We start from the raw sequence: 12,719 nt of genomic DNA, 5'->3' as shown, positions 1-12,719 counted from the left end.
TACGAAAATGTCATTAATACAAAAATACTCTTTATAAAAAAATTGGGGTGTTACAACTGGTGTTGGATTCCCAAATCTTGGAGAAATTTGTTGAGCTTCTGGTCTGTAAATTGGAGGCTGTTATCAGTTATAATGGCATGAGGGATGCCAAAGCGTGTGATGATATTTTTCCAAAGGAATTTTTTAACATTGTTTGTTGTGATGGTGGCTAATGACTCGGCGTCAATCCATTTGGTAAAATAATCAATCACTGCCAACAAGAACTTGCACTGCCCTTTGGCAATAGGAAAAAGGCCTAGTATATCCATTCCCCATAGGGCAAACGGCCAAGGCGAGTTGATGTTGTGCAATTGCTCGGCTGATGCATGTATTAAGTTGCCATGTTTTTGGCACTGAATACACTTTTTGACAAATTCCATGCAATCGAGTTTTAGTGTCGGCCAATAATAGCCGGCCCGAAGCACCTTTGCTGCTAATGTTCTGCCCCCTGAGTGAGAACCACAGATCCCTTCATGAACTTCCCTCAATACATAATTGGCTTGCTCGGAGTCGAGACACTTGAGTAGTGGAGAAGAAAAACCTCTTCGATAGAGTTCACCTCCCACCACTGAATATCTCGCAGCTTGGGTTCTGAGCTTTCTGGCGGTAGATGGGTCGGTCGGTTGTTTTCCTAGCTCAATGTAATTCTTTATCTCAGTCATCCAAGTTTGAGGGGGTTCCTCAACCGGCATACATTCAATAGGTTTCACACTAGGAGTTGGGAGGTCAAGGTGAAGGGTAGTTCAGAGTTGTCTGGGCTTTCGGCTACTGCTAGCCAACCGAGCTAGCTGATCGGCTCTCTCATTGTGTTCTTACTTGGACCTCATCAAAAGTACTGCGTATTCTCTGAAATAAATGGTAATATTTCATCAGGTTGGAGTCCTTTACTTGGAAGTTATCGTTCACCTGTTCCGAGATGAATTTCGAGTCTATCCAGCACATTACTCTCCGAGCACCAACCTCTTGGGCAAGCCTTAAACCTGCCAGCAATGCCTCGTATTCGGCCTGGTTATTTGAAGTCTTGAACGCAAATCGTAAAGATTGCTCGAGTGTTAGCCTAGTTGGTCCCTCCAGGATTATTCCAGCTCCGCTACCCTGGTTATTTGAAGACCCATCAACATGCATCGTCCACAGGTCACTCACGAAGTGGCCTTTCAACTGTAACTCATTAACAAAATCCGCTAAGCATTGTGACTTAATCGGACCTCTTGGTTCAAATGTTATGTCAAATTTTGAGAGCTCGATTGACCAGGCCATCATTTGGCCGACCAACTCTAGTTTGTGCAAGACTTTGAAAATACTGTCAGAGGCGATGAGTCGTGTGAACTAGTCCAAGTGCCACCTTCTCCAGGAGTTGATACCTTCTCTCTGCTTCTTGTAGCATTCGGCTGATAAAGTATACAAGTTGTTGCAAGTCTTCCTCTTGTATTAACACGGCGCTGATGGCTTCACTTGATACACACAAGTACACCACCATATCTGCCCGGGGATCGGGTTTTGACAGAATTGGGGGGAGCCAAGACGCTGCTTCAACGCCTGGAAAGCCTCTTTGCAACCGACAGACCATTCAAATTTCTTTACCTTCTTTAACAAACCAACAATAGGTTTTGTTATTTCGGCCAGGCATGGTAGGAATCTAGACAGAGATGTGAGCCATCTGGCTAACCTCTGGACTTCCTTGAGGTTTTGGGGACTTCTCATATCAATAACCACCTGACATTTATTGGGGTTGGCTTTGATGTCCCTTGCCGACAGCATGAAGCCGAGAAATTTGCCACCAGATACGCCGAACACACATTTTTCTGGATTTAGCCGCATGTCATATTTACGGAGTTGCTGAAATACTTCCGAAAGGTAGGCTATGTGTTGGGCGGGGCCTTCGGATTTGACAACCATATCGTTGACATATACTTCCATATTCCTGCCGAGTTGGTGTCAAAAAATTTTATCCATCAGCCTCTGATAAGTTGCTCCTGCATTCTTCAAACCGAAAGGCATCACTCGATAACAATAATTGGCCCAGTCGGTAATGAAAGCCATTTTTTCTTCATCACAGGGATGCATACGGATTTGATTATATTCAGAGTAAGCATTCAGAAAGGTGAGGATTCTGTGTCCTGATGCACCGTCGACTAATCGGTCAATGTTCGGCAGTGGTAAGCATCTTTTGGGCATGCTCTGTTGAGGTTAGTGTAGTTAGTACACATTCTCCATTTGTCGTTCGGCTTCTTCACCATAACCACATTTGCCAACCATGTAGTATACTGAACCTCCCGAATGAACCCCGCATCAATCAGTTTTGCCACTTCGGTTTCAACTACAAGTTTCCGATCAGTTCCCATTTTTCTTTTACGTTGAGCTACCGGTCATGCCTCAGGGCATATTGACACTTTGTGACACATGAAGTTTGGGTCAATGCCAGGCATATCTGACGGTGTCCATGCGAACAGGTCTTTATTCCAAATGATCACGCTGCTTAAGGTTGAACGATCATCGTATGATGCGTCAGCGCCAATGTACGTTACCTCAGATGGATGTGGACCGATCTAGACTGGGATCTTCTCTTCAATGGGTTCCACGTGATCCTCGTCATTCATCCTCGGGTCTAGATCCCAAACAGGCAATTCGCCTGATGCCGAAGGGTTCACGACGTGGATTCTTTTTTATTTTGGTTGCTTTTCCTCCATAGGAGTTACTCGCAAGCTGGCAAAGTAGCATTCCCGAGCTGCCTTTTGATCGGCATGAATAGTAAGGATGTTCCCTTTTTCGGACGGAAACTTCATTGCCAAATGTGGCGTTGAGACGATTTCCCTCAACATGTTGAGTGATGGACGACCGAGCAAGATGTTATAGGATGTGTTGGCGTGCACCACTATATACTTCACCTGAATTTCCCTATATTCCTGCTCATCAAAACAAAACCGAGTAAAGAGCTTGATGTACCCTTTGGTGCTTACCCTTTCGCCTGAGAAGCCGACCAGGGGGTCATCGTATGGAATGAGCTCCTTCTCGGAGATGCCTAATTGCTTGAAGGTGTTCCAGTACAAAATGTCCGCTAAAATGCCCTGATCTACCAATGTTTTCTTGACTATGTAATTGTGAATTTCGACACTAATCACCAATGGATCGTCTTGTACGGGGTCAATGCCTTGGAAATTGGCATCGGTGAAAGTTATAGTTGGTAGTCTCCGAGTAGCCTGTTTGTCAACAGTGTGGACCGACCGAACGGCGCGCAAATGTCTCTTTTGGGCTGAAGAGGTTGGGCCTCCTCCGGCAAACCCACCTGCAATTGTGTTAATGACTCGCTGATGAGCAGTTGCGGGCTCGTCTTTCTTGTCCCGTGATCTGCTTCGTTCACGTCGGCGCCCCTCATGACGGTCTTGTCTATATCGATCATGGTGCCGAGGTTGATACGCAGATCGAGAACGCGATGAATCTGGCCGATCAACAAAATTTTGAAGTTGCCCCTGTTTAATTAAATCTTCAATTTTGTCCTTTAGTGATGCGCACTCCTCAGTAGAGTGCCCACGATTGCGGTAATACCTGTAAGACTTGTTGGTATCGACACGTGGTGGAGTGGATGCTCTTTTCGGAACTGCCAACACTTCAGAGGCAAGAGCTTGTTCCAATAACGCCGCCCGACTTGCATTCAAGGGCGTGTAATGAGAGTATTTCGGTCCACGCGCAGGTCGTTCCCGAAGTGTTATTTCCTTATTGCGACCCCGAAATGACTACTCCCCTATTTTCTTGGTCTTGGTCAACGTTTCAACTCGGGCTTGGTTTCGAAATTCAGCTAACTCCTCCATTTGCATATATTTATCAGCTCTCCTTCGTAGGTCATTCATGTACGAAGGAGGTTTCTTGCAAATGCTATTGACAAATTGTCCAGGCTTTAAGGCCGTTGTGAGGTGATGGAGTGCTACAGCTGGATTGAGGTCTCGGATCTCCAAGGCTGCCTTGTTGAACCGATTCATGAAAGTTCGAAGTGACTCCTTCTTGTCTTGCCGAAGGCTGACTAGCGATAGGGATGTCAAGCTATGAGGGCGACTCGTTGCGAACTGAACGATGAATTGAGACGACAAAGTGTTGAACGAGTTGATAGAATTGGGAGGGAGCCGAGTGAACCAGCTCAAGGCCCTGCCTTTGAGAGATGTTGGAAAAATCTGGCACAAAGCAGCATCATCGGTGGTACTCAACGTTACCTGCGTCAGAAAAACATCAAGATGTTCATCAGGATCAGTTGTACCTTCATATTTATCAATAGGCAGAGATTTCCAATTGTCCATCAGAGGGGGTTGCATAATGGAAGCGGTGAAGGGGTGTCAGTGCGATCCAATGGTTGCCAAGTCTGTAGGACGACCAACTGTGGGTAGGGCCGAGGGGAACTTTTTGGGCGCTACCGCCGAGGCACGAGGGGCCGAGGTGTGGATCTCATGGGATTGATAGGACCCCTGGGTTTGCGTGTTAGTGGTCTAAGTGGGTTTCCACGATGAATCTTGATTTTTCAATGCCTCGTTTTCGGCTCTCAAGGCTGAAAGCTCCTTTGCATCCTTCTCCCGCTGTTGCTTCATTATTGCCATCTCTTGCTTCAGCAGACGAACGATCTCGGAGAGATCGATTTCGTCTACAACTTCAACACGTTCTTCCTCTTCGGTCTGGTGATCTTTTGTATTCATTCTCCTTGTTATCGCCATTGTTTTGCTTAGTTAATCTTCACAATTGTCTCGATTCGGCCTCACGGTGGGCGCCAAAATGTACCTGTCTGAAGGGCATGTAACATCCCAAAAAATTTTATTCTTATGTATTGGGATTATTAGAAGGATTATCATATTTTTATACGTATTTTACTATTTACGTATACGTATTTTACTATTTACGTATACGTATTTTTACTATTTACATATACGTATTTTACTATTCACGTATACGTATATGTGAATAGTAAATGGCTGCTAAGGAAACCACGAGGGAAGCAAGTTTCAATTTTTTTATTTAATTTTAATATTTTAATGAATAGTGCATAGTAACTTATAATATTATTTTAATGAATAGTGCATAGTGCATAGTAACTTCAAAATTTCTATAAATAGGGGCCTAAGGTTTTGAAAATTCATAATTCTAAAGAGAAGGAAATTCTAGAGAGATAGAAAGGGAGAAAGAAAGAGAGGAGATTCTGCCCTAGTTCCGGTTCCGATTTTAGAGGAGGAGGTTCTGCCCAAGTTACTATTTATCCAGGTACGGGGGAAAAGGGGATTATTTATATGTAGAGTACATGAGGGAATTGGGTAGAGGAATAATTTCTTAAAATCACGTTTAATTTATCTGAATGGAAGGCCGAGCCTCCTATTAATTTATAATTTGGAATTTATCTGAATGGAAGGCTGAGCCTCCTATTAATTTGTAATTTAAACGTTTTTGATAAAAGACTAAAATGTACATCTTTGTTATATTTTTATTACATGATTTGGAAAATATAAATGGATTCCTAACTAGGAGGCACTGCCACCTTTACTGGAATTAATTTATATTTCTTTATTATTATCTGTATATATATAATTTATAATTTAGAATAATTATTCTATTGAAGATATAAATTGATTCCTAACCAGGAGGCACTGCCACCTTTACTGGAGTTAATTTATATTTTCTCTATTATCATCTGTATATATATTATAATTAAGCGACCCATGAACGGTTGGACCATTGAAATATTAAATATTGAATTATTGACCCTTGGAATATTGAACTTTTGGATTATTGGACTAATGAACTGCATTAATGGACAATTTAGATTATAATTAAGGGAATATAATGTGATGTATTAAGTATGTAATAAGTCGAGTGTTGAATCAATAAATATATGACATGTATCATTAGTGATCTTGCTATATTTTGTTGGAATTATTAAGAATGATTGAGGGGTATGTAAACTCTATTTTGTTGTCTTATTTGTTATGAATATGAAATTGCATATGTGATAGAAATTGAATTATGATTTGAAATGTTGTATGGTTGTGATATAGATGTGATTGTGATGTCTCACATCAATGACTAGGATGGCACGGTCCTGTATAAGTGGTGCTACAGGGAAGACGTGACCTAGCATGGTGTGTGATGAGTAAGACAGTTAACACCACCACTTATGTCATTTATGGCTGCCCTGACATAGGGTTAATTGCAAGAGATTGTATTGATTGTAATGTGATTGTGGATACTCACACTAAAGGATTAAGGATGATACGAACCCTGGGTGGTGGATACTTTAGGGACGAGCGTATTCCTCGTAAGATCAGGGATGATACGAACCTTGGGTAGGTGATGCTTCAGGGACGAGCGTACCCCTGGTATGGTGTGAGTTGAGTGAGGCAATTAACCCGTATCACTTGTGTCAGATATGGCGAGATCTGGGCATAATGTTAACTGTGATATTGACGTGTTTGATGGATTATGAAAATGTTGAATAATTGATATTTAAACTATATATATGCTTGTAGATATTATACTGTGATGTGTTTGTATGTACTTTGCATATAGATATTTTCTTTTCTCACCGTATAAATTGTGGATATTTTTAGGTGGAGAGGATCCAGCTGCAAGTGGCATATAAGATGCTAGTATTTTATTTTGGGAAATGCTCTGATATTGTGACATCGGGGCAGAGGATTTTTAGGACGAAACATTTATATGCATTTGGTATTGTAATATTATTTTGAAAACAATTTGTAAAACTCTTAAGTTTTATGTTTTATATTTATATTATTGTGATGTGAACCCTGTTACCATAATTGAAATATTTATTACAATATAAGTTGGGGTAGTAAGGGTGTCACATTTAGTGGTATCAGAGCCTGGTTGATTCAATCGGCCGTGAGTTATGAGTCTATTGTGCTTGTTTGGTAGATGGATGATGTGGCAAAATTAATTGTTGAACTTATTGATAATATGACGATTGATTGAGTTTGTTGTTTTAGAGTATGATTGTTAACTTTTTGGGGAAACACAGAAAACAATGGCAGGAGGTAGAAACGATCGTGCAATAGCTGATGCTCTGCAAGCAATGGCTCAGGCTCTTGGTAATTTGAACCAACGACCAGACATTGATTGGCTAGAGAGATTCCAGCGAAATAATCCACCAAGTTTCCGTGGAGGCTATAATCCTGACGGAGCTGCTGACTGGATATTTGAAGTTGAAAAGATATTCCAAGCTATGGGATGTCCTATAATACAGAAGGTGACTTTGGCTACCTTCATGCTCTCTGGAGAAGCTGGCATCTGGTGGCAAAGTACTTGGAAAAGAATAATAGCTACGGGAACCCAAGTAAGTTGGGATAATTTTAAGCTGTTATTCTTGGAGAAATATTTTCCCCGAGATATAAGACATAAGAAACAGGTGGAATTTCTTGAGTTAAAACAAGGAGAGGATTCGGTGGCGGAGTACGTGACCAAGTTTGAAGATTTGGTTAGATTCTGTCCTATGTATGATGGTGTGGGCAATGAGGAGGACAAATGCGTAAAGTTTGTGAGCGGTCTTCGCCCAGAGATTAAACAAGTATTCAATTATCAAGGGATCACGCACTACCACGAATTGGTAAATAAATGCAGAGTTTATGATGAGGACAACCGAGCTAGGGTAACTCATTATAAAAGTGGGGGACCAATGAGAAATAATAAGTTTGGTTCATCCAATAAGGGTAAACCTTATAACAAGCCCGCTGGGAATACGAATACTAAAGTGAATAGTCAAGACTTTGTGCAAAAGAACCAAGCTAGCCAACTTTCTGGAAGTGGGAGTGTGAACATTGTTCCACACAAAAACTGCTATAACTGTGGAAAACCAGGGCATAGGGCATTTGATTGTCGATTACCAAAAGCAATAATATGCTACAAATGTCAACAGAAAGGACACAAGGCTAGTGAATGTCCTCAGAATAAGAAAGAAACAACAGAGAATGGAGGCAACGCTAGCAAACCTCGAACCACAGGAAGAGTATTTGCTTTGAGTGGTGCTGAAGCTACTCAATCCGAAGACTTAATTCAGGGTATGTGTTTCATTAATGGAACTCCTTTAACCGTTTTATATGATTCTGGTGCGACTCACTCTTTCATATCACATGCGTGTGTGTCTAAACTAAAATTACCTGTCTCTTCCTTGTCTTTTGAGTTAATTGTCAAAACACCTACTAGTGAATCGGTAATCACTTCTGATGTCTGTTCAAAGTGTCCTCTGACTATTGAAGGTAGAGATTTCATGGTTGACTTAATTTGTTTACCTCTAAGTCAACTAGATGTTATTTTGGGTATGGATTGGTTATCTTCCAATCATGTCCTTTTGAACTGTGCTTGTAAATCTATTGTTTTTGGTGAACCTGTTGAGAAAGTGAGTAAGGATTATTTGACTGCCAACCAAGTTAAGGTATCTATGCAAGAGGATGCCCAAGTATACATGTTGTTAGCTTCTTTAAATTCTGAGAAAAATGTTCTGATAAATGAACTGCCTGTTGTGTGTGACTTTTCGGATGTCTTTTCTGAAGTGTTTAGTTTACCACCTAGAAGAGAGGTAGAATTTTCCATAGATTTAGTTCCAGGAGCAGGACCTATTTCTATTGCACCTTATAGGATGTCACCCATAGAATTAGTGGAATTGAAAAAGCAAATAGAAGACTTGTTGGAGAAGGGGTTTGTGAGACCTAGTGTATCACCTTGGGGAGCACCCGTACTCTTAGTCAAAAAGAAGGATGGTAGTATGAGATTGTGTGTGGATTATCGCCAGTTGAACAAAGTAACCATTAAAAACAAATATCCATTGCCTAGGATAGATGATCTTATGGATCAGTTGGTAGGTGCTTGTGTGTTTAGTAAGATTGATCTTAGATCAGGGTACCACCAGATTAGAGTTAAGAAAGATGATGTACCTAAGACAGCCTTTAGAACTCGCTATGGACACTATGAGTATCTAGTAATGCCTTTTGGTGTGACAAACGCTCCTGCAATTTTTATGGACTACATGAATCGGATTCTTCATCCGTACTTGGATAAATTTGTAGTTGTCTTCATAGATGACATACTAGTTTATTCCAAGACTAAAGAGGAGCATGAGGAACACTTAAGGGTAGTATTACAAACTCTCAGGGAGAATCAACTTTATGCAAAGTTGCCCAAGTGTGACTTTTGGTTGGAGGAGGTGAGTTTCTTAGGACATATAATTTCGAGTAAGGGTATAGCAGTAGATCCATCTAAGGTTGAGGCTGTGTTGAATTGGGAGACACCTAAGTCAGTTAGTGAGATTAGGAGTTTCCTTGGTTTAGCTGGATACTATAGGAGATTCATAGAGGGATTCTCTAAGCTAGCATTACCTTTGACAAATTTGACTAGGAAAGGGGTTGTGTTTGTTTGGGATAGTAAATGTGAAGATAGTTTCCAAACCCTTAAGGAAAAATTGACCAGTGCACCTGTTTTAGTATTGCCTGATCTTAGTAAGACTTTTGTGGTTTACTGTGACGCTTCTAAGATGGGTTTGGGTGGAGTGTTAATGCAAGAAGGAAGGGTCGTATCTTATGCATCCAGACAATTGAAGGTACATGAGAGGAATTACCCCACCCATGATCTTGAATTAGCAGCTGTAGTATTCACACTTAAGATTTGGAGACATTATTTGTATGGTTCTAAATTTGAGGTGTTTAGTGATCATAAGAGTCTTAAGTATTTATTTGATCAAAAAGAATTAAATATGAGACAAAGGAGATGGTTGGAGTTCCTTAAGGACTATGATTTTGATCTTAATTATCATCCAGGAAAAGCTAATGTGGTAGCTGATGCTTTGAGTAGGAAATCTTTGCATTTGTCTTCTCTTATGATTAGGGAGATGGATCTTTTGACCCAATTTAGAGACTTAAGTTTGACTTGTGAAGTGACTCATAATAGTGTGAGATTAGGTATGACTCGGGTGACTAGTGAGTTGTTGAGGGAAATTGGAGAAGCTCAGTTAGTGGATTCATTTCTAGAGGCTAGACGTAAGGCTATAAGACAAGGGATTGGAGGAGAATTTACCTTGGGTGCAGATGGAGTGGTAAGATTTAAAGACCGAGTATGTGTGCCTAGTGACCCTACACTTAAACGATTGATACTAGAGGAAGGTCATAAGAGCAAGCTTAGTTTTCATCCAGGAGCAACGAAGATGTATCAAGATCTCAGGAAGATATTCTGGTGGCCTAGGATGAAGAAAGATATAGCTGAATTTGTGAGTGCCTGTTTAGTATGTCAGAAGGCTAAGATAGAGCATCAAAAACCTTCAGGATTACTTCAGCCTTTGAGTATACCCGAGTGGAAGTGGGATAGCATCTCTATGGACTTCATAGTTGCTTTGCCTAAAACTAGGAAAGGGCATGATTCCATTTGGGTTATAGTTGATAGGTTGACCAAGAGTGCACATTTCCTACCTATTAACATTAGGTTTTCTCTGGAGAGATTGGCTAGACTGTATATTGATGAAATCGTGAGATTACATGGGATACCATCTAGCATAATTTCAGACAGAGACCCTAGATTCACCTCTAGATTTTGGGAGAGCCTACAACAAGCTTTGGGAACCCAACTGAGACTTAGTTCAGCTTACCACCCTCAAACTGATGGTCAAACTGAGAGGACTATTCAGTCTTTGGAGGACTTGCTTAGAGCTTGTGTGTTGGATCAAGGGGGTAGTTGGGATAGTCTTTTACCTTTGATAGAGTTTACCTATAATAATAGTTACCACTCTAGCATAGGTATGGCACCTTATGAGGCCTTGTATGGTAGGAGGTGTAGAACTCCTTTGTGTTGGAATGAACTTGGGGACAATGTCATCTTAGGACCTGAGATTGTGCAACAAACCACTGAAAAAGTTAAATTGATACAAGAAAGGATGAGGACAGCTCAGAGTAGACAGAAAAATTATGCTGACAGGAGAAGAAAAGATTTAGAATTTCAAGAAGGTGATCATGTATTCTTAAAAGTCACTCCGTGGACTGGGGTTGGCAGGGCATTGAAATCCAGAAAACTTACTCCTCGATTTATTGGTCCTTTTCAAATCCTTAAAAGAGTCGGTAATGTTGCCTACCAAATAGCTTTGCCTCCTAATCTGTCAAATCTTCATGATGTTTTTCATATTTCTCAACTTCGAAAATACATTCATGATCCTTCGCATGTGATTGAGTCGGATCATATTGAGGTTAAGGAGAACTTGACGATGGAAGCTACCCCGGTGAGAGTCGAGGATCGAATGGTAAAGCAACTTAGGGGTAAAGAAATTCCTTTGGTAAAAGTTATTTGGGGAGGAGCTATACCAGAAAGTGCTACTTGGGAACTAGAGGAAAAGATGAGAACTTCATATCCATTTTTGTTTAATTCAGGTAATTTCGAGGACGAAATTTCTAAAAGGAGGGGAGTAGTGTAACATCCCAAAAAATTTTATTCTTATGTATTGGGATTATTAGAAGGATTATCATATTTTTATACGTATTTTACTATTTACGTATACGTATTTTACTATTTACGTATACGTATTTTTACTATTTACATATACGTATTTTACTATTCACGTATACGTATATGTGAATAGTAAATGGCTGCTAAGGAAACCACGAGGGAAGCAAGTTTCAATTTTTTTATTTAATTTTAATATTTTAATGAATAGTGCATAGTAACTTATAATATTATTTTAATGAATAGTGCATAGTGCATAGTAACTTCAAAATTTCTATAAATAGGGGCCTAAGGTTTTGAAAATTCATAATTCTAAAGAGAAGGAAATTCTAGAGAGATAGAAAGGGAGAAAGAAAGAGAGGAGATTCTGCCCTAGTTCCGGTTCCGATTTTAGAGGAGGAGGTTCTGCCCAAGTTACTATTTATCCAGGTACGGGGGAAAAGGGGATTATTTATATGTAGAGTACATGAGGGAATTGGGTAGAGGAATAATTTCTTAAAATCACGTTTAATTTATCTGAATGGAAGGCCGAGCCTCCTATTAATTTATAATTTGGAATTTATCTGAATGGAAGGCTGAGCCTCCTATTAATTTGTAATTTAAACGTTTTTGATAAAAGACTAAAATGTACATCTTTGTTATATTTTTATTACATGATTTGGAAAATATAAATGGATTCCTAACTAGGAGGCACTGCCACCTTTACTGGAATTAATTTATATTTCTTTATTATTATCTGTATATATATAATTTATAATTTAGAATAATTATTCTATTGAAGATATAAATTGATTCCTAACCAGGAGGCACTGCCACCTTTACTGGAGTTAATTTATATTTTCTCTATTATCATCTGTATATATATTATAATTAAGCGACCCATGAACGGTTGGACCATTGAAATATTAAATATTGAATTATTGACCCTTGGAATATTGAACTTTTGGATTATTGGACTAATGAACTGCATTAATGGACAATTTAGATTATAATTAAGGGAATATAATGTGATGTATTAAGTATGTAATAAGTCGAGTGTTGAATCAATAAATATATGACATGTATCATTAGTGATCTTGCTATATTTTGTTGGAATTATTAAGAATGATTGAGGGGTATGTAAACTCTATTTTGTTGTCTTATTTGTTATGAATATGAAATTGCATATGTGATAGAAATTGAATTATGATTTGAAATGTTGTATGGTTGTGATATAGATGTGA

General features: G+C 39.6%; 2 protein-coding genes across 2 annotated transcripts; one reads left to right on the top strand and one right to left on the bottom strand.

Annotated features, from left to right (window-relative positions):
• Positions 1 to 2,702: 2,702 nt before the first annotated feature.
• On the bottom strand, positions 2,703 to 4,325 carry LOC145955073 (uncharacterized). The gene is made up of 2 exons (XM_083069777.1): positions 3,802 to 4,325; positions 2,703 to 3,681 (listed from the first exon to the last, which is right to left on the bottom strand). The coding sequence occupies exons 1-2, from the start codon at positions 4,323 to 4,325 to the stop codon at positions 2,703 to 2,705; spliced, it is 1,503 nt and encodes a 500-aa protein (XP_082925903.1).
• A 2,723-nt stretch (positions 4,326 to 7,048) lies between these two features.
• Positions 7,049 to 12,719, top strand: LOC145955072 (uncharacterized). The gene is made up of 6 exons (XM_083069776.1): positions 7,049 to 7,225; positions 7,268 to 8,042; positions 8,571 to 8,703; positions 8,851 to 8,995; positions 9,119 to 9,490; positions 12,714 to 12,719. The coding sequence occupies exons 1-6, from the start codon at positions 7,049 to 7,051 to the stop codon at positions 12,717 to 12,719; spliced, it is 1,608 nt and encodes a 535-aa protein (XP_082925902.1).

Source organism: Cajanus cajan, chromosome 2, assembly GCF_000230855.2.
Source record: "Cajanus cajan strain Asha chromosome 2, NIPB_CcT2T_4, whole genome shotgun sequence".
In the NCBI taxonomy this organism is placed as follows: domain Eukaryota; kingdom Viridiplantae; phylum Streptophyta; class Magnoliopsida; order Fabales; family Fabaceae; genus Cajanus; species Cajanus cajan.
The sequence above is the reverse complement of the archived record's forward strand: the minus strand, read 5'-3'. Positions and strand labels throughout refer to the sequence as shown.

Coding starts and splice junctions, on each gene's coding strand:
- LOC145955073 (XM_083069777.1), bottom strand. CDS start 4,325: ATGGACAATTGGAAATCTCTGCCTATTGATAAATATGAAGGTACAACT. Junction 3,682..3,801: donor AACCAAGCCCGAGTTGAAAC/GTTGACCAAGAC, acceptor CTTGAATGCAAG/TCGGGCGGCGTTATTGGAAC.
- LOC145955072 (XM_083069776.1), top strand. CDS start 7,049: ATGGCAGGAGGTAGAAACGATCGTGCAATAGCTGATGCTCTGCAAGCA. Junction 8,043..8,570: donor AAGAGTATTTGCTTTGAGTG/GTGCTGAAGCTA, acceptor TCTTTTCTGAAG/TGTTTAGTTTACCACCTAGA. Junction 8,704..8,850: donor AAAAAGCAAATAGAAGACTT/GTTGGAGAAGGG, acceptor TCCATTGCCTAG/GATAGATGATCTTATGGATC.